The 19,741-nt window shown below is 46.5% G+C and overlaps 1 protein-coding gene across 1 annotated transcript in view; it reads right to left on the bottom strand.

Moving 5' to 3' along the window:
- LOC110493669 (A disintegrin and metalloproteinase with thrombospondin motifs 20) overlaps nt 1-19,741 on the bottom strand; it is a 132,553-nt gene that overhangs the window by 89,860 nt on the left and 22,952 nt on the right. Inside the window, exons 4-9 of the mRNA XM_036952909.2 lie at nt 12,511-12,812; nt 9,580-9,663; nt 9,113-9,237; nt 8,957-8,997; nt 8,567-8,672; nt 2,504-2,650 (exon numbers count right to left, since the gene is read on the bottom strand). Coding sequence (XP_036808804.2) covers nt 2,504-2,650; nt 8,567-8,672; nt 8,957-8,997; nt 9,113-9,237; nt 9,580-9,663; nt 12,511-12,812 — 805 coding nt within the window. The remainder of the gene's footprint in view (nt 1-2,503; nt 2,651-8,566; nt 8,673-8,956; nt 8,998-9,112; nt 9,238-9,579; nt 9,664-12,510; nt 12,813-19,741) is intronic.

Here is a 19,741-nt window from a genome sequence, read left to right as displayed (position 1 = left end):
GCACAGTGAGGAAGGTGGATCAGGAGGCAAAGAAAAGACCAAGGGCCAAAGTTGGGGTATTACAGAACTTTGTCGCATCTTCGGGTCACCAAGTCTCCAAACCTCTAAGCCAATAGCCTCTTTGGAAGGGTTGACAGAGAAAAGCCAGTATTGAGACCACAGGAGGCTGCTGAGGGGAGGACGGCTCATAATAACGGCTGTAACAGAGCAAATGGAGTGGCATCAAACACCTGTATTTGATACCATTCTACTCCTTCTGCTCCAGTCATTACCACGAGCCCGTTCTCCCTAATTAAGGTGCCACCAACAAATGTAAATACCTGAGTTTGTGCAACAGCATAGGCACTTTGATTGGAACCAGGGCTATGGACAGATGATTGACCACAAAATCAACCATTTGCAATGGCCATCTCAGAGTCCGGCCTTGAACCCCATTTAAAACCTGTAGATTGAATTGAAGATTCAATTTTATTAATCATCTTTTCTTTGGTATACCACATTGCTCAGTATTTGTATTGGTTATTTTAAAAATTATTTTTTCTCATCTTTATCAAGGGTGCCAATGATTGTGGACCTGACAGTACAACAGTCATTACCATTGTAACACTGAAATAACTGGAAAACTATGAGTCATCAAAAGATCATTTTCACAGAAGACACATTTTGAATTAATTGAGGATTTTTGTATACACTTTTTACCAAAACGTGAGAAAACTTTTTAACTGTTTTGGGTAGCGACTAGCGAGACATCTGATGTTTGTGTGTGGTTAGGATAATTCCCAACGTGTGCGCCTGGCATTGGAATGGAAAATGATAGCCTTGGCCTGTATTAATGATTATGTGGTCTCCACACAGGTGTACACATCAATTAGTGGGTGGCAACACCGAGAGATTAGAATTGGATCTTTATAGTTTAGTGGCTTATACCAGCTGGCGGGCTGCCAGGAGCGGAATGAATAGTGTCTTTATATCACGGTCTACACAAAATAACAACAAGAACACCGAAGACACTTTCCACTCAGCTCTCAGGTGTGCACACAACGGGAGTTCACATTATTACACATACAAAAACGAGGGGGGTTGGCTCCTGAAGAGGGATTGAGAGGTAGTGTGTTCCTCCATCTTTAAGTTGACATGAGAGTGTTTTGCATTAGAGAGCTCTCAGAAAAGAATAAGTAGTCAAAACAGTGATGTACTTGACCAGGCCAGCTTATTGAACAACGGAGGTACCGTTTAGATCATTGTTGAAGCCACGCAGACTTCAAAAGCAGTGGGCCTCGCTCTCAGGGGCCTTTCCCAGCACCGAGGCTCCTCCACACTGAACCCTACACTCCTCTTCACAGCTACAAAGAACTGTTTATAAATATGGCCACTGTTAAACAAATCAGCTTGTCTCTTCATGCAGCATGGAAAGTTTTGCTCACAGTCATTGACATTTATCTCTCGCTCACACATCGAGTGCTTGAACACTCAGCCTGCTTAACACAGCTGACATTTAGACAAAAATATTCTGCAGTAAAAAATGAAAAGGAGTTTTCTTGTTCTTGCTTTTAAAATTGTTCAATTCAAACACTCAAAGCTGGGTGGATGGATTCATCCGCTGGTAGGAAACTATGCAGCACAGTTGCGGGGTGCGCCGGGCGCGTTGGGAGCGTAACCTTACAGCCTCGACAGGAGGCGTTTGCATGGGAGCGACCACTCGCTTCCCAAGATGCAACTCGTCAACAAGGCAGCCTTTTGTGGAGCCTCACAATCAACAAAGCGGGAGGAGAGATCAAAGGGTCACGTCCAGGGAAAATCTAATTATAACTGACATTTCCCATCTTAAAGGGAAGCCCTTCAGAAGAGGTTGGTGGCCACCGCTTGGCTTTGGAGCCCGCTGAATGAGCTGTTGCCCCGCGTTACCGTTTTCGCGGGGAAAGCACGCCAGCGACTAAATGACTGTTTGTCCAGCATCTCAAGAGCTGGTTCTGCCTGAGTGCAGAGACAGAGGAGGAACAGGGGGAGGATCAATCGCTCAGGTCACCCCAGGAAGACTCCAGCTTCAAACAGGAAATGCGGTCTCACACCAAGCAATAACACTGTTTACGCTGCTCTACATTCTCCCTCTCTGAGAAGGTAGCAGAGGTTGCTTACCAGATTAAGTCACAAGAATACAAACACTTTTTGTTTGTGTTATTTCTTTTGTCTTGCATTTCCAGTGAAAAGGGAAGATATTAGAACGTTTTATTACAGTGGCTCATGTATCTCTAAAAGTCATAGGGCCCGATTCAGACTTGAGTAGACTTAACACAGAAGTAAGTAAATAAAACATGGACTCAAGTCAACTTTTTAGGTCTATATTAAGTCAACTTATCTCAAGTCTGAATAGGGCCCATAATGAATAGTATATCTGTGAAAAGGATCTGTGTATCTGTGAAAATGTGTACATTATGAGAATGATGGCATCCTGAACATCGTGTTTCAAAATTGCAGAAAAGGGGATGGAGCGGGAGGTACCTACTCCAGAAACTCGGTGATGTACTTGCGACTACATTTGGACCAGGACCAGGGGCTGGTGTCGTAGTTGAGGGTGGGCGCCATGACATGATACTGGTGCTTCATGCCTGCCTCCCTGCATTTGGGGTTGTCATCGTGGGGCATGTTGAACCTGCCCAGGGGGGGGAATGCAGACAGAGAGAGATTAGGGAAAAGGGGGGATGGCTGCAAAATGGATCAGCCCTAACCAGGGGGATGAGTGTCAGAAGGTTTATAATCAGCCATTTTTAACAACTGATGACCTCAAACCTTTTGTGAACTTTTTCAGGCCTGCCCCATACCACACACACTCACCATACACCCACAGAGAGAGAGAGCATACATGCATACGTGCGCTCACACACACACACACACACACACACACACACACACACACACACACACACACACACACACACACACACACACACACACACACACACACACACACACTTCCCGACCAAATCACATGGGTTCTCCCACCTGTTTTCAAATGCCTCAGTAAAACTCCACCCGCCAGAAGGACATGTTTTAATGCTTTCCTGATCTGTATATCTGACCAGCATAATTCCCTCACTGCACTGCCCACATACAGAACACACCACATCATATCCCGCTCATCTCCCCGAGATCAGGGGTCAGCTTCTCAAGGGGTTTAAGGCTGAGGGAGATGGGAGGTCATCCATGGACCTCAGGTTCTGAACACTCAAATAACAGCCTCAATCACAACCACTGACTATGATATATAGAAGTAGAGAATTGACATGGAAACACACTCACCACCAACCAAGCAATGGCCTTCCGGAACTAAGATATAGAGATGAAGGCCTATGAAGCGTTGCATCTCAGATTGAATTCATTCAAGCCAGCTGAATAGTGAAGAGTCTAATAAAGTGGCTCATCTTTTTTGATGTCCAGAATAGTGCTGCCGGGCTGTGTTGATCCGAGCGGATGTCCTGACCGACTCAACTGGCTGTGTGTGCTGTGTTAGTGGAAGGATGAGATCGGCCTTAATCTGCACACACACACACACACACACACACACACACACACACACACACACACACACACACACACACACACACACACACAGCTGCGTGGTGTTTACTGCAGGATGTGAGCCTACTGTATGGCTGGGCTCTCGGCTGGGGCTTTGGTCTAACTGCCACACAAAGAAGGCAGGCCTGGCCCAGGTTCTGACCCTGGCATGGGGCCCACCCTACAGGGGCCGGCGGGGGTGGAAGGGGGTTGTGGGGGCCCGGCCGCTCAGGGCCTAATTGAGTGCTCTGAGCCACAGCCTGCCCCTGGCCTGTAATGAGGTCCTCACACACCGGGAGAGCCACTGGCTGTTACTGGGAATCGCATGTATGAGGGCATTGGCTGGAATAGTCAGAACGGACTTCCTCTATTACGTTGATGAAGTTGTAAATTACGGTAGAGTGGGAGCTACTGTAGCTCTCTGTATGTCTGAGAGAGACATATGCGGTCTGAGTTCAATCAGGAAAATGGCATCTCTGGAGGGAGATTTGCTGAAGTAATGTGCACTTAGATCATAATCTTCTCCAGCTATAATAGCGTACTGCAATACTCTACTCATTCAGTCAGGCTCCTATTATTTAGCTGCAATAAAACAAGCTTCATCCCAAACAGATGACATCATCATACCCATCCCTCCAACTTCTACAAAACAAATCTACAAATCTATAGAACGACTCTGGAAGACAAATCAACTTTGGGAGTAAGTTCCCCGGTGAAGAAGAGGACCTGATGACTTTCTCTCCATATGGGGGAGAACAAAAACAAGACTTAATACGTCCGTGGGGACTGCAGCAACAGGCTTTGTCAGCACTCTGACAGAGCGAGAGATCCGCAACGTCATCACAACATCGCTGCAAAATCACAGCCTTGTCACTACAGAGACGGAGCTGTGGGAGCCACTACACACGCACGCACACACACACACACACACACACACACACACACACACACACACACACACACACGCACACACACACACACACACACACACACACACACACACACACACACACACACACACACACACACACACACACACACACACACACGCACATGACAATCTCTTCCCTCTAAATTTATGGCCTGCAAAAATCCAGACCTCATCCAATCAGCCACTCTGCGTGTCCATCGGGGCAAGGAAACTGATTCGCCAGTTTCCTTCCATGTCTCAGACTTTTGCATATATTTATAGGACGTTAAGAAAGATAGCCTGTAGCTCTAATGACTCATCAAAACGTCCGGAAGGATCAGCTGTTATCTGAGTCTAAGACGGCAAGGACTTGGTAACATTTGACGATTAAGCCCTTTCAACATTATTTAGCCATGTAAGTATTACTTTTGTATTAATATCGAGTGACTCCAACACACTAGCAGAGCCCAAAGTGGCTATTTGTACCAACACATTTCCTGAGTTACTGTATATGAAAAAGGCCTCCTATCCATTAGTCTGAGCTAAGGGTTCCGTTTCGTTATCTGCAACATTGTGAGAGCGTTGGTTTGTTCCACTACCTGGCTGACACTCTGTTTCTCAGAGCATCACACACCCAGCAGAGGGTCTTGTGAATATAGCCCAGCGATTAAACGCACCAAGAGGCAAAGCCAACTGCCTGTCCAGCTGTTTGAACTTTAGCATAAACAGATCCACACAAGAGGGCTGGTTTCCCCTGGCTAGGCCCAAAGAGCCAGCCCTGTCTCTGGAGGAATGTGTGAGGAGCAGCACTGGGTCTCAGACGGACAGTAAGCCAGCGCTGGTTAAATAGGACACAGAACACATGTTGGATTATTTGGAGCCAGCCAATTGGGTTGCGTGAATAACCCAACATGTTGGGTTGATGGAAATACACAAACATGGGTTAATTTAACCATCAGTTGGGTATTTTTGGTGGCATAGTTAAGTGGGCGGCAGGTAGCCTTGTGGTTAGAGCGCTGGGCCAGTAACCGTAAAGGTTACTAGATCGAGCTGACAAGGTAAAAATCTGTTGTTCTGCCCCTGAACAAGGCAGTTAACCCACTGTTCCTAGGCCGTCATTGTAAATAAGAATTTGTTCTTAACTGACTTGCCTAGTTATACAAAGGTAAAATAAAACCATTTTTATTCTCATGCTGGGTTCAGTGGGTTGACCTAGCAGCTGGGTCTTTTTCAACTATTATTTTCAGGAGGCGTGGCTTTAATCAAGAAAGATCTTATTGGCCACCTGTGACATTACTAAGATTATATATGACATATTATTATAATTATTGTATCCCAACAATTGAATTTACATGGGCTTTTAGGGAAGTCATTTTTAGCCATCCATGAGAGTAAATGCCATTCCTGTTCATCTGGTCTGTTGCATAGTTATCACTTAAGGTCAAACACTGACATTTCTGTAGCTTCAAGGACAATTGCAGAAGTGTATGACTGTCTAATAGTCACACCCCAACTTAACTACGCCACCAGTCTTCTGATCTGATGCGCTGATTCATATCTCAACAACCCAGCAGTTTTTAAAGAAAACAACCCAACACCTGCAACCCCGCGGTTGGGTCAACCAAACAACCCAGAGGTTGGGTCAACCAAACAACCCAGCGGCTGGGTCAACCAAACAACCCAGTGGTTGGGTCAACCAAACGACCCAGCGGCTGGGTCAACCAAACAACCCAGCGGTTGGGTCAACCAAACAACCCAGCGGTTGGGTCAACCAAACAACCCCGCGGTTGGGTCAACCAAACAACCCCGCGGTTGGGTCAACCAAACAACCCCGCGGTTGGGTCAACCAAACAGCCCAGCGGCTGGGTCAACCAAACAACCCCGCGGTTGGGTCAACCAAACAACCCAGCGGTTGGGTCAACCAAACAGCCCAGCGGTTGGGTCAACCAAACAACCCAGCGGTTGGGTCAACCAAACAACCCACTGGTTGGGTCAACCAAACAACCCAGCATTTTTTAGAGTGTAACAAGTAACAACTGGCCAGAGTAGCTGGAAGGGAAAGCTGTCACTTTTAGTGATCAGGGGAGGCAGGAGACAGGGAGGGAGGGAGGGAGGGAGGGAGGGAGGGAGGGAGGGAGGGAGGGAGGGAGGGAGGGAGGGAGGGAGGGTTGAAGTTAAAGACAGTTTGCAACCCTCATAACTTATACCCAGTTTGTCATGGTGATTTGGGCCTAATGTTTAGAATGCATGCAGTCTTATGAGAGATTGGGTCATATGTTGTGACACAAAGCGGTTATTCATATGGCTTCTCTTTGCATTCACACATGTGGTGACATCTGTGTGTTGTGGAAACAAGCCTAAGCGGGGACCAATGTTATCATAACAGTGCTATTACACAGTAATTATGCAGTGTAGTATGAACACATTGTGATGAGCTCTATTTTACACAGTTCAGGTAGTGTTAGCTTTCTTTACGGGGTAATGTTTAGGTCAGGCTGGTGGACAAGTCAGTCCCTGAAAATCAACATTATACAGCCTTTGATAATGAATTGTGCTCCGTCCCCACTAAATGAAATAGATTTAATATGTATGTACATGTACTTGTCCCTACAATGACCACCTTCCATCTCGACGCCTAGTTGAAAGCAATGGCTGCCCCCCGGTCCACCACATCTAAAGCCCAGGCAGCAGTGGCTTTCAGCTCCAGCTCCTCCTCATCCCCCTGGCTGCCTCTACAAAGCTGGAACACCTACAGGTTTAAAGGGATACTTCGGAATTTTGTAGTTTGAAGGATGTTGCTAACTAGCGCTAGCGCAATTACTGGTATCTGCTACTTCCAGTCATTGCGCTAATGCTAGTTAGCATTGGCTCGTAAAACTACCTCTAACTTCCTTCATACTGGACACGGAGATATACAAATGGTATCCACAAGTTAATCTGACTCTAGGGAAGTAGATAAAGGGCATCATTGCCAAAATCCTGAAGTATCCCTTTAACTCAGGGCACTACACTAGGAAATTAAGGCTAGCATGTTATTAAACCTCTTTTTTTCCTTTATTATGTTTTGCACCTGCATGCACATGCACACCCAGGATAATAGGGCTTTTGTTGTGTGGGGGGCCCAAGAGGTAGGCCCAGGAGGGGGCAGGCCCCAGGGACCCCGAGAGGTAGGCCCAGGAGGGGGCAGGCCCCAGGGGCCCCGAGAGGTAGGCCCAGGAGGGGGCAGGCTCCAGGGGCCCCGAGAGGTAGGCCCAGGAGGGGCCAGGGGGTTGAGGGGGGTAGAATGTACTTACACTAGTGATAGGGAGTTCGACTCTTTTTACTGATTAAGATCTTTTCAACTCCTTCAGTTAAAAAAATAAAAAATCATTCAACTCATTTTGTTCATTTGATCCAGTAATGCCTGGAGCGTGCAGGACCCCCTTACCAGCAAACAATGAACTAAAAACTTGAAATACTCATGATTCTAAAAGCCTCTCATTTATCATAGGGCTCTTTATGAAGCTGTCATTTGTGACTGAGACTTACAAAAGTGTGCTTCAAACCATGTACATTTGTGATGGCTAGGGATAAGATTATTTCTTGATACCTTAAAACGAGGTCTAGTTGTGGCCGCAACTGGACTAGATTGTGAACAACTCTTGACTGTCGCGAGGGAGATAAGCACATACTGTACTGTTCGCAAACTGCAGCAGCCCCCCAAACGATTCGTTCTCGAGTTTGTTGAGCAGAGGCAGGCTGTGTAGGCTGTGTCTTGGTTCTACAAAGCTGTGTCAATCGATAACATTCAACAATCAATGAATTACATTCATTCTTGCACCATGAGATCAATTATCAGTTCTACGTGTCTTTTGCCTTCTCTATGCTGCCCGCAACATGATCTATGGTGGTGGTTGGTGGTCGGAGCACGTCTCTGGAGCCGCTGAGCTGGGGGAGTGCGTAATAATCCTGCTGAAGGTTTCATTTCGGCCAGCCAGCAGGTCAAACAAACGACTAAAATGAACGAGTCACTTGGTAAAATGAATCATGACTCTCGAAGTCAGCTAAAAAGAGTTGCTCAAAAAGAAGGAATCGTTTGCGAACTGCACACCAGTAACTTACACATGGCCCAGCTCGTGAGCGATGGTGAATGAAGCGCTGAGTCCGTTCTCTTCGCTGATGGAGCAGCTCCGGTACGGGTCACACATGGTCCCCAGCTCCGCCAGCCCTGGAAGGTCACCAATACACAGCGGCTTGAATGGGCGGAGGGAAAAAAAGCCTTCCACCGCTACAGGCGATTAAGCCGTCAAACTTCTGTTTCATAAGAGAGACCAGTACTACCCTCCATCCTCCCTCTCATTACACCGTTCCAATCAGTCACTATATGAGCTCCTGAAATAAACTCATTATTGTATATTAGCTGAAACATTGAAACAGTGGTGGAACGTTAACCCGGAGTCACTGAAGGTGAAGTGGGCACAGTTGAATCTGAATGTGAAGCCGTTTGTTTACCCAATGTGTCACACTTGTCTTTCGCTCGGCAGATGTCTTCCCTGTGAGAAGACACAAGCACAAGCAAAGGACACCATTATTCATCATCTCCATGCAGCTGTGTGTGTGTTAGGGTAGTGAGACAGTACAGTTCAAAGGTGAAATAGCAGTAAGCACCTTGTTATGAGGAGTGCAGTGTCGTGGTGGGAAGGGTGACTGTCGTCCTGGACATTTTGGGTCTGTTGCCAGACACAGAAGTTGTGGAGGGTAGTAGCAGCATTGAAATTGATCGAGGGCCCATCCTGTGAGAGATTACATAGAGACAGGGGTGAGGATTTGAACAGGTGTTCCTAGCTAAAAGAATAAAATAAAACTACAAAATGTAAACATGTATCTGAAAGTGTCAAGTATTTTCATCTGAGTTATCTGCCATTACAAGGCCATGTGCGGAATGCCCCTCAGTCAGTCCTAGTTGAATCACAGCTGTGGTAGTAGCACAGGATAGTAGCATCCTTTTCTCTGAGGAGATTTCTCTTGAGGCTTTCCTCTGAGTGCAGTGTCCTTCTGAAGGGCCACAGAGAGAGGCTGACGTCAGCTGCCTCAGGGGGTACTCACTCACTGCAGCCCTCAGCGCCTGTTCTCACCTGTTCATTGTGGATGACGATCAGCTTGACAATCATGACGTTGATGAGGTTTCCTACACTTGGGTCGCTGTAGACCGCAGCAACCTGTGACAAGATGAACACACAGGCAAGAAACGCAAATGTCTACTAAGGGTACAAAGCAGACAACACGGACTAATGCGAAGATGATTATTACTTTGAATGAGAGTAGGTCTAGAGACCATGTTCAAAAAGATTTGTATTCCTTCAGGGGGGAGTTGACATTTTAACAAAATGTAAAAATTTCAGCAACGCTTGACTTGTGTGTATCCCACCGCTCCTTGGACAAAACAGTTTTGTGTGCCTTTCTTTTGGTTCAGCCCTGTCAGTGTGGGTCACTATCCTCCTGGGGCTATCCTAACAGAGCTCTGACAGGAACTCATTAGCCCTCTATAAACATTTAGCTTGTCAGTGCCTGGGGGGCTGAGTGAAGCAGATACCTCCTCTGGTAGGGGGAGAGAGAGCGCATGAGAGAGAGAGAGAGGAAGGGTGCAAGAGAGAAGGAGAGAGAGAGAGAGACAGAGCGAAAGAGCAAGAGAGACAGAGAGAGACAGAGTGAGAGAGAGAGAGAGAGAGAGAGAGAGAGAGAGAGAGAGAGAGAGAGAGAGACAGAGAGAGAGAGTCAGAGACAGAGAGAAAGAACAAGAGAGAAAGAGAGAAAGAGCAAGAGAGAAAGAGCGAGAGAGAAAGAGCGAGAGAGAAAGAGCGAGAGAGACAGAGCGAGAGAGACAGAGCGAGAGAGACAGATAGACAGACAGACAGGCAGGCAGGCAGGCAGGCAGGCAGGCAGGCAGGCAGGCAGGCAGGCAGGCAGGCAGGCGGGCAGACAGGGGGACAGACTGATAGAAAGATAGACAGGGGGCTACACAGGCAGGCAGGCAGGCAGGCGGACAGACAGGGGGACAGACTGATAGAAAGATAGACAGGGGGCTAGACAGGGGGACCCCGACTGTGTGCTGTAGCCTAAACTACGGCTTCACACTGGTACATAAGTGGACAGACAATCAAGGCTGTGATACACTGGAGGAATGTGTCTCTGTGGTCAGTGTAAACACAATGACATCATATCAGAGGGCTAGCAGCCCACCCATTAGCCCCCTTCTCCACTAACAGGCACAACGTGCTGTCACCATGACGATGACGGATCAGTCTTGGCTGATTTCCCTGTTCTTGTTTAAAATGCTGGGTCTGGTTTCTGTTGGTTTGGCCGGAGCGTGGCAGGTCTTTTTGATTGAGTGGCCTTGACAGGTTTTTCTTCGACAGCTGTGTGCATGTGTGTGTATGCACGTACGTGTGTGTGTGTTTGTGTGTGTGTACAGATGTAGGATCTTAATTTGAACCAGTTTGCTACAGCAGGAAAATTATCCTGCAACAACAGGAAATGTGCATTATTATGTGGATTATATTTCATGGACATTTTGTTGGGGCAAATAAAGTCTGCAATTTTCAAGTAGAAATTACAAACTTTAGAAGCCTTTTTAAACCTTGAATACACTATAAGTTTGCATTACCCGATATGCAGGAAAATTCCTGAAACAACAAGATGATCAAATTAAGATACGGCATCTGTATGTGTGAAAATGTTTGTGTGTACGGCCATAAGGTCATTCATTATGTCTTTAAGGGCTAATGCAGAGGCCCATGTGTTTCCAAATACATATTTGTATTTGTGTGTTTGGGTTGTTAACCCTGAGGTAACCCCAGCATGTAGTAATGTTAACCCTGAGGTAACCCCAGCATGTAGTAATGTTAACCCGGAGGTAACCCCAGCATGTAGTAATGTTAACCCGGAGTAAACCCCAGCATGTAGTAATGTTAACCCGGAGTTAACCCCAGTATGTAGTAATGTTAACCCTGAGGTAACCCCAGCATGTAGTAATGTTAACTCTGAGGTAACCCCAGCATGTAGTAATGTTAACCCTGCGGTAACCCCAGCATGTAGTAATGTTAACCCGGAGGTAACACCAGTATGTAGTAATGTTAACCCTGAGGTAACCCCAGTATGTAGTAATGTTAACCCTGAGGTAACCCCAGCATGTAGTAATGTTAACCCTTAGGTAACCCCAGTATGTAGTAATGTTAACCCTGAGGTAACCCCAGCATGTAGTAATGTTAACCCTGAGGTAAACCCAGCATGTAGTAATGTTAACCCTGAGGTAAACCCCAACATGTAGTAATGTTAACCCTGAGGTAAACCCAGCATGTAGTAATGTTAACCCTGAGGTATCCCCAGCATGTAGTAATGTTAACCAAACTAAAAGCCAATAAGATCATAAAGAGTTGAGTCAGCTTATTGAACCCCCTTATGAGCCACATCTCTTGACAGTCCAGGAGAGCTTGTTATCAGGTTAACATTAGGAAGAGAAAATTGTCTATCAGCATTTCTGTCTTGCATTCTTAGGGATCCAACATACTGTTTACATACAGGTAAACACAAATCCAAGTTGTATCATTTGGCAGAATTCTCCAAGTCAATGCTTCCAGGGTGTTGTGTCTCTCTACTTTATGAGTGACACACTGAACAATACTGTATGCATCTCCTTTGTGTAAAACATAGTTCATGGGTTAAACCTCAATCCACATGGCTGAAAACTAATGGGCAAAACCCAAACAGACCATTACAGTGTAGTATAATATATACTCAACAAATTGGGAGACACAAGAGTGATCTTGACATTGATTAACAAAGAGGGGTAATGATTGCAGGTGAAAACTGTTATCCTTAGATAATGAAAACAGGGTACAGTAAAAAGTCAACCAAGCTACCAACCAGACACCAATATCATTAACCAATAAGTAAATTACTTTGTACCACAGAAAAGTCACATTTCCTGAAATCCGAGTAAGTTACAGCAACGAACACATCTAGATTTAACAATGTGTTTTTCATAATTAAAAAAATATTTTACTTACTACTGACATGATTGTTAGGATGTAGTGCTCGAGGTTGCGTCCGTGGTGGCGCGCCATCTTGACGTCAGCAGTCAGCATCAGTTCCACGTAGCGGGGGTACGAGAGGAACCTTTTCTGCCTGGACGAGGCTCTGTGACGGGGGTCTGAAGAGTTGGTGGTGTGGTTGCCTACGTGATGTTCTGTCGTGTGGTCTATCTCGTAGCCGGTGTGGTGGATGTCCATTCTATCTCTCAGGGAATCCAACTCTTCTCCCATACTCCTATCGCTCTGAAGATTGACAACTGGCCTTTCCGATCCTTCCTCTGTCGGACAATAGAACAGAGTAACAGAGGAGAATAATCGGGTTGAAGGTCTTGTGATAATAGGAACAGACTAGGACCTGAGTGTAAATAGTGGAACACGTTAAATTATTTATAGAATACAAACAAAATGAATACCGGACATACATCTTTTATTTGACATCTACTGGCATTTTCATTCCACAGTATTACATGTCTGAAGCTAAAGGCCTCAGCTTAGCCACATTCCACTGACATACAGTAATCACCACATATTGGACTTAAAACCCCAAAAAACGTTCAAGGTTCTGAAGAGAAGTTGTAGCGAGCGACATAGGGTCAGTAACAGAGGTCTGAGGGTTAGAGATGAAGGTCAGAGAAGCTGCACCCCTGAGCTTCAAATTCGACTTCTACAAACACAGAAAACCCCACTATTTCTACTGCTGTCTCTGCATTCAACAGGGGCCCTCCACACAAGAGCATGAAGTTAAATCACTTCACTTAAACCACAGCCCGTATGTCACAGCAAATGAAAGGGCCACTAAGGGAGGATAAGTTGAACAGAACAGTACAGCTGAAATGTAACAGATACTAGATTCAGACGTTGAGACTGTTATATTCAGGCCAAAGGAGAAAGACCTTAAAAAAGCAGCCATAGACCTGGAAAGCAGCCATATTCTCTGGCTACATGTAGTCCATTGGCATCACTTCCAACCCTTTCCTCTGTTAGGTGGACCTCAGATGAACTGCACGTGTAGCACAGCAGAGCTCAGTCAGTGTGAGATTCCTTTACCATGATGACAGGGAAGGTAAAGAGAGGGAGAGAATAGGAGGAAAATAGAAAAGAACCCTTAGGACAACCTAGAGAGAGAGAGAGAGAGAGAAAGACAGAGAGACAGAGAGAGACACAAATAGAGAGAGAGAGAGACAGAGAGAGAGAGAGAGAGAGAGAGAGAGAGAAAAAGAGAGACAAAGAGAGAGAGAGACACAAAGAGAGAGAGAGAGAGAGAGAGAGAGAGAAAGAGAGAGAGAGATATATAGACAGAGAGAGAGAGAGAGACAAAGAGAGTGAGAGAGAGAGAGCGAGACAAGGAGAGAGAGAGCGAGAGACACACAAAGAGAGAGAGAGAGAGACACAAATAGAAAGAGAGACAGAGAGACAGAGAGAGACACAAAGAGAGAGAGAGACACAAAGAGAGAGAGAGAGAGACACAAAGAGAGAGAGAGAGACAAAGAGAGAGAGAGAGAGAGAGAGACAGATATAGACACAAAGAGAGAGAGACACAGAGAGAGAGAGAGAGACACACACACACAAAGAGAGAGAGACACACAAAGAGAAAGAGAGAGAGAGAGACACAGAGAGAGAGACACAAACAGAGAGAGAGAGAGTGAGAGAGAAAGACAGAGAGAGAGAGAGAGAGAGAGACAAAGAGAGCGAGAGAGAGAGACAAAGAGAGCGAGAGAGAGAGAGAGCGAGACAAAGAGAGAGAGAGAGAGACACAAAGAGAGAGAGAGACACAAAGAGAAAGAGAGTGAGAGACAGAAAGAGAGAGAGACACAACGAGAGACAGAGAGAGCGAGAGAGAGAGAGAGAGTGAGAGAGAGAGAGAGACAAAGAGATCGAGAGAGAGAGCGAGACAAAGAGAGAGAGAGAGAGAGAGACACAAAGAGAGAGAGAGACACAAAGAGAAAGAGAGAGAGAGAGACACAAAGAGAAAGAGAGAGAGACACAAATAGAAAGAGAGACAGAGACAGAGAGAGACACAAAGAGAGAGAGAGACACAAAGAGAGAGAGAGAGACACAAAGAGAGAGAGAGAGACAAAGAGAGAGAGAGAGAGAGAGAGACAGATATAGACACAAAGAGAGAGAGACACAGAGAGAGAGAGAGACACACACACACAAAGAGAGAGAGACACACAAAGAGAAAGAGAGAGAGAGAGACAGAGAGAGAGAGACACAAAGAGAGAGAGAGAGAGAGTGAGAGAGAAAGACAGAGAGAGAGAGAGAGAGAGAGAGAGAGACAAAGAGAGCGAGAGAGAGAGAGAGACAAAGAGAGCGAGAGAGAGAGAGAGCGAGACAAAGAGAGAGAGAGAGAGAGACACAAAGAGAGAGAGAGACACAAAGAGAAAGAGAGTGAGAGACAGAAAGAGAGAGAGACACAACGAGAGACAGAGAGAGCGAGAGAGAGAGAGAGATATATAGACAGAGAGAGAGAGAGAGACAAAGAGAGCGAGAGAGAGAGCGAGACAAAGAGAGAGAGAGAGAGAGACACAAAGAGAGAGAGAGACACAAAGAGAGAGAGAGAGAGAGAGAGAGAAAGAGAGAGAGAGATATATAGACAGAGAGAGAGAGAGACAAAGAGAGTGAGAGAGAGAGAGCGAGACAAGGAGAGAGAGAGCGAGAGACACACAAAGAGAGAGAGAGAGAGACACAAATAGAAAGAGAGACAGAGAGACAGAGAGAGACACAAAGAGAGAGAGAGACACAAAGAGAGAGAGAGAGAGACACAAAGAGAGAGAGAGAGAGAGAGACAAAGAGAGAGAGAGAGAGAGACAGATATAGACACAAAGAGAGAGAGACACAGAGAGAGAGAGAGAGACACACACACACAAAGAGAGAGAGACACACAAAGAGAAAGAGAGAGAGAGAGACAGAGAGAGAGAGACACAAAGAGAGAGAGAGAGAGTGAGAGAGAAAGACAGAGAGAGAGAGAGAGAGAGAGAGAGACAAAGAGAGCGAGAGAGAGAGAGAGACAAAGAGAGCGAGAGAGAGAGAGAGCGAGACAAAGAGAGAGAGAGAGAGAGACACAAAGAGAGAGAGAGACACAAAGAGAAAGAGAGTGAGAGACAGAAAGAGAGAGAGACAACGAGAGAGAGAGAGAGAGAGAGAGAGAGAGCGAGAGAGAGAGAGAGAGAGAGAGAGAGACAGAGAGAGAGAGAGAGAGAGAGAGAGAGAGAGAGAGAGAGAAAGGGAGGAGGAGAGAGTAAGAGAGGATAAGAAGGATGTAGGAAAGCACCCTGAGGCCAACCTGTGGAGGTAAAGGAAGGGAGAGAGCTTAATTATGCATATCTATTTTGTCTGAGAACAGGGCAGTGTCCTGGGATACTTTGCTGTTGAGGCACAACAGCACCAGGGAAGAGAAGCTAGGGCCAGGGTTTTGGGACTGTGGGGGGCTTCACTTTCCGCTCAGGCAAGCTCCCGGCTGCCCACAAGAGGCTACATTGTTTGGGAGATAGAGTGCAGCAGTAGAGTACAGCTGCAGAGGGTCGTACACACCACCAACCCAACCCAACCCTTCCCCACTTCTGAAATAATGGACCATCTCAGTCAAAGACAACGTGCTACTACGGAAGGAAATATTGGTATCACATTAACAAAAAGCATTCAAGAGCAGAGAGAGTAAAGAGAGCATGCATGACATGACTGCAATGTTTTGGTCCAAGATCAACAACGTATCTGGATGGATTAAGTGGATGGCCAGGGATATGTACAGTACCAGTCAAGTTTGGACACACATACTCATTCCAGGGTTTGTCTTCATTTTTACTATTTTCTACATTTTTAGAATAATAGTGAATACATCAAAGCTATGAAATAACACGTATGGAGTCATGTAGTAACCAAAAAAAGTGTTAAACGAATCAAAATATATTTTATTTTTGAGATTCTTCAAAGTAGCCATCCTTTGCCTTGATGACAGCTTTGCACACTCTTGGCATTCTCTCAACCAGCTTCACGAGGTAGTCACCTGGAATGCATTTCAATTAACAGGTGTGCCTTGTTAAAAGTTAATTTATGGAATTTCTTTCCTTCTAATTGTATTCGAGTCAATCACTGCCCTGTGTAGGGTGCCATCTTTCGGATGGGATGTTAAACGGGTGTTTTGACTCTCTGTGGTCACTAAAGATCCCATGGCACTTATCGCAAGAGTAGGGGTGTTAACCCCGGTGTCCTGGCTAAATTCCCAAGCTGTCCCTCACACCATCACAGTCACCTAATCATCCCCAGCTTACAATTGGCTCATTCATCCCCCTCCTCTCCCCTGTAACTATTCCCCAGGTCATTGCTGTAAATGAGAATGTGTTCTCAGTCAGGTTACCTGGTAAAATAACGGTCAAATTAAATTAAAATAAATAAAATCAGTTGTGTTGTGACAAAGTATACAGAAGATAGCCCTATTTGATAAAAGACCAAGTCCAAATTATGTCAAGAACAGATCAAAAAAGCAAAGAGAAATGACAGTCCATCAATACTTGAAGACATGAAGGTCAGTCAATGCAGAACATTTCCAAAACTTTGAACGTTTCTTCAAGTGCAGTCGCAAAAAACATCAAGCGCTATGATTAAACTGGCCCAGAGTTACCTCTGCTGCAGAGGATAAGTTGATTAGAGTTAACTGCACCTCAGATTGCAGCCCAAATCAATGCTTCACAGAGTGTCACGCCCTGACCTTAGAGAGACGTTTTATGTCTCTATTTGGTTAGGTCAGGGTGTGATGTGGGGTGGGCATTCTATTTTTTGTTTTCTAGGTTTCTTTATTTCTGTGTTTTGGCCGGGTATGGTTCTCAATCAGGGACAGCTGTCTATCGTTGTCTCTGATTGGGAATCATACTTAGGTAGCCCTTTTTCCCTCCTTTCAGTGTTGGTAGTTAACTTTGTTTGTGGCACTTAGCCCTGTAAGCGTCACGGTTGTTTCTTTCGTTTGTTGTTATGTTGGCGACATCTTATAATAAAAGAAAATCTACGCTCACCTTGCTGCACTTTGGTCCACTTCTTTTGACGGCCGTGACAGAATTACCCATCACCAAAGACCAAGCAGCGTGGTAAAGAGGACTCCTGAACATGGGAGGAGATCCTGGACGGAAAGGTCACTGGACGCAGGCCGGGGAGTATCGCCGTCCGAGGGAGGAGATGGAGGCAGCTAAGGCAGAGCGGTGGCGATATGAGGAGGCAAGTCAGCGAAGCAGGCACGAGAGGCAGCCCCCCCCCCAAAAATGTGTGTGTGTGTGGGGGGGGGGGGGGTACACGGGGAGATTGGCGGAGTCGGAGTTTAGACCTGAGCCAACTCTCTGTGCTTACCGCGGGGAGCATGTGACTGGTCAGGCACCGTGTTATGGGGTGATGTGCACGGTGTCTTGAGTGAGCATTCACAGGCCGGTGTACTCTGTACCAGCGTCCCGCATTTGCCGGGTGGAAGTGGTCATCCAGCCAGAACGGGTTGTGCCAGCTCTGTGCTCGAGACCGCCAGTGTGCCTTCGCCCCAGTGTATCCGATGCCCGCCCCACGCACCAGGCCTCCTGTGTGTCTCTCCAGTCTGGTGAGTCCTGTGCCTGCTGCACGAATGAGGCCTCCAGTGGTGATCCATGGGAAGAAGCTTCCAGTGATGATCCATGGCAAGAAGCCTCCAGTGATGATCCATGGCAAGAAGCCTCCAGTGATGATCCATGGCATGAAGCCTCCAGTGAGGAGTCATGGCAAGAAGCCTCCAACAACGGTCTCCAGTCCTGAGCCTCCAGCGACGGCCTCCGGTCCGGAGCCTCCAGCGACGGCCTCCAGTCCGGAGCCTCCAGCGACGACCTCCAGTCCGGGGCCCGCAACGAGGATGCCCAGTCCGTGGCCCGCAGCGAGGATGCCCAGTCCGGGGCCCGCAACGAGGGTCCCCAGTTCGGGGCCCACAACGAGGGTCCCCAGTCCGGGGCCTGCGGCGAGGGTCCCCACACCAGAGGCGCCACCAAAGCGGGGTGAGCCAGCGGTGAGGCGGGGTCTACGTCCCGCACCAGAGCCGCCACCGTGGATAGATGCCCACCCGGACCCTCCCCTATAGGTTCAGGTTTTGCGGCCGGAGTCCGCACCTTTGTGGGGGGGGGGGGGGGTTACTGTCACGCCCTGACCTTAGAGAGCCGTTTTATTTCTCTATTTGGTTAGGTCAGGGTGTGATGTGGGGTGTGCATTCTATTTTTTGTTTTCTAGGTTTCTTTATTTCTATGTTTCGGCCGAGTATGGTTCTCAATCAGGGACAGCTGTCTATCGTTGTCTCTGATTGGGAATCATACTTAGGTAGCCCTTTTTCCCTCCTTTCAGTGTTGGTAGTTAACTTTTTTGTGGCACTTAGCCCTGTAAGCGTCACGGTTGTTTCTTTTGTTTGTTGTTTTGTTGGCGACATCTTATAATAAAAGAAAATGTACGCTCACCACGCTGCACTTTGGTCTACTTCCAACGACACCCGTGACTCAGAGTTCAAGTAACAGACACATCTCAAAATCAACTGTTCTGAGGAGACTGCGTGAATCAGGCCTTCCTGGTCAAATTGCTGCAAAGAAACCACTACTAAAGGACACCAATAAGAAGAAGAGACTTGCTTAGGCCGAGAAACACGAGCAATGGACATTAGACTGGTGGAAATCTGTTCTTTGGTCTGATGAGTCCAAATTTGAGATTTTTGGTTCCAACAGCCGTGTCTTTGTAAATTCAAGGCACTCTTAACCAGCATGGCTACCACAGCATTCTGCAGCGATACGCCATCCCATTTGGTTTTCAAAACCCTTGAATGAGTAGGTGTGTCCAAACTTTTGACTGGTACTGTATGTTGAAAAGTACACCACGCATCAGGTTTTCCGCATTTGAGCTGATTTCTAGCCACATGTGCTGAGATGTCTGACTCGGAATGAGGACTTGCAATTTTTCTGCTGCCTCACAGCTGAGGTAAGACCAATCTCTATGGCCAGACAAACCGTCCAATCAGAGAGAAAGGGGAAGACTAGAAGACTGTGATCCAAGGAGCTGCCGGAATGAGCAGTTAACTGGTTATATTCATTCTTTATCATGTTGTTGTCCTGCACTGAGATCAGTACTGAGACTGCATCAAAATACAATACTATATCGTAATGTGTCTGCCAGGCATCCATGGCAATAGACAATTTATAACACAACACACTTGATTTCCTACCAGTTG

This window comes from Oncorhynchus mykiss, chromosome 2, assembly GCF_057628025.1.
Source record: "Oncorhynchus mykiss isolate SJ-2025 chromosome 2, ASM5762802v1, whole genome shotgun sequence".
NCBI lineage: Eukaryota > Metazoa > Chordata > Actinopteri > Salmoniformes > Salmonidae > Oncorhynchus > Oncorhynchus mykiss.
This window is presented reverse-complemented; position numbering and strand designations above follow the sequence as displayed.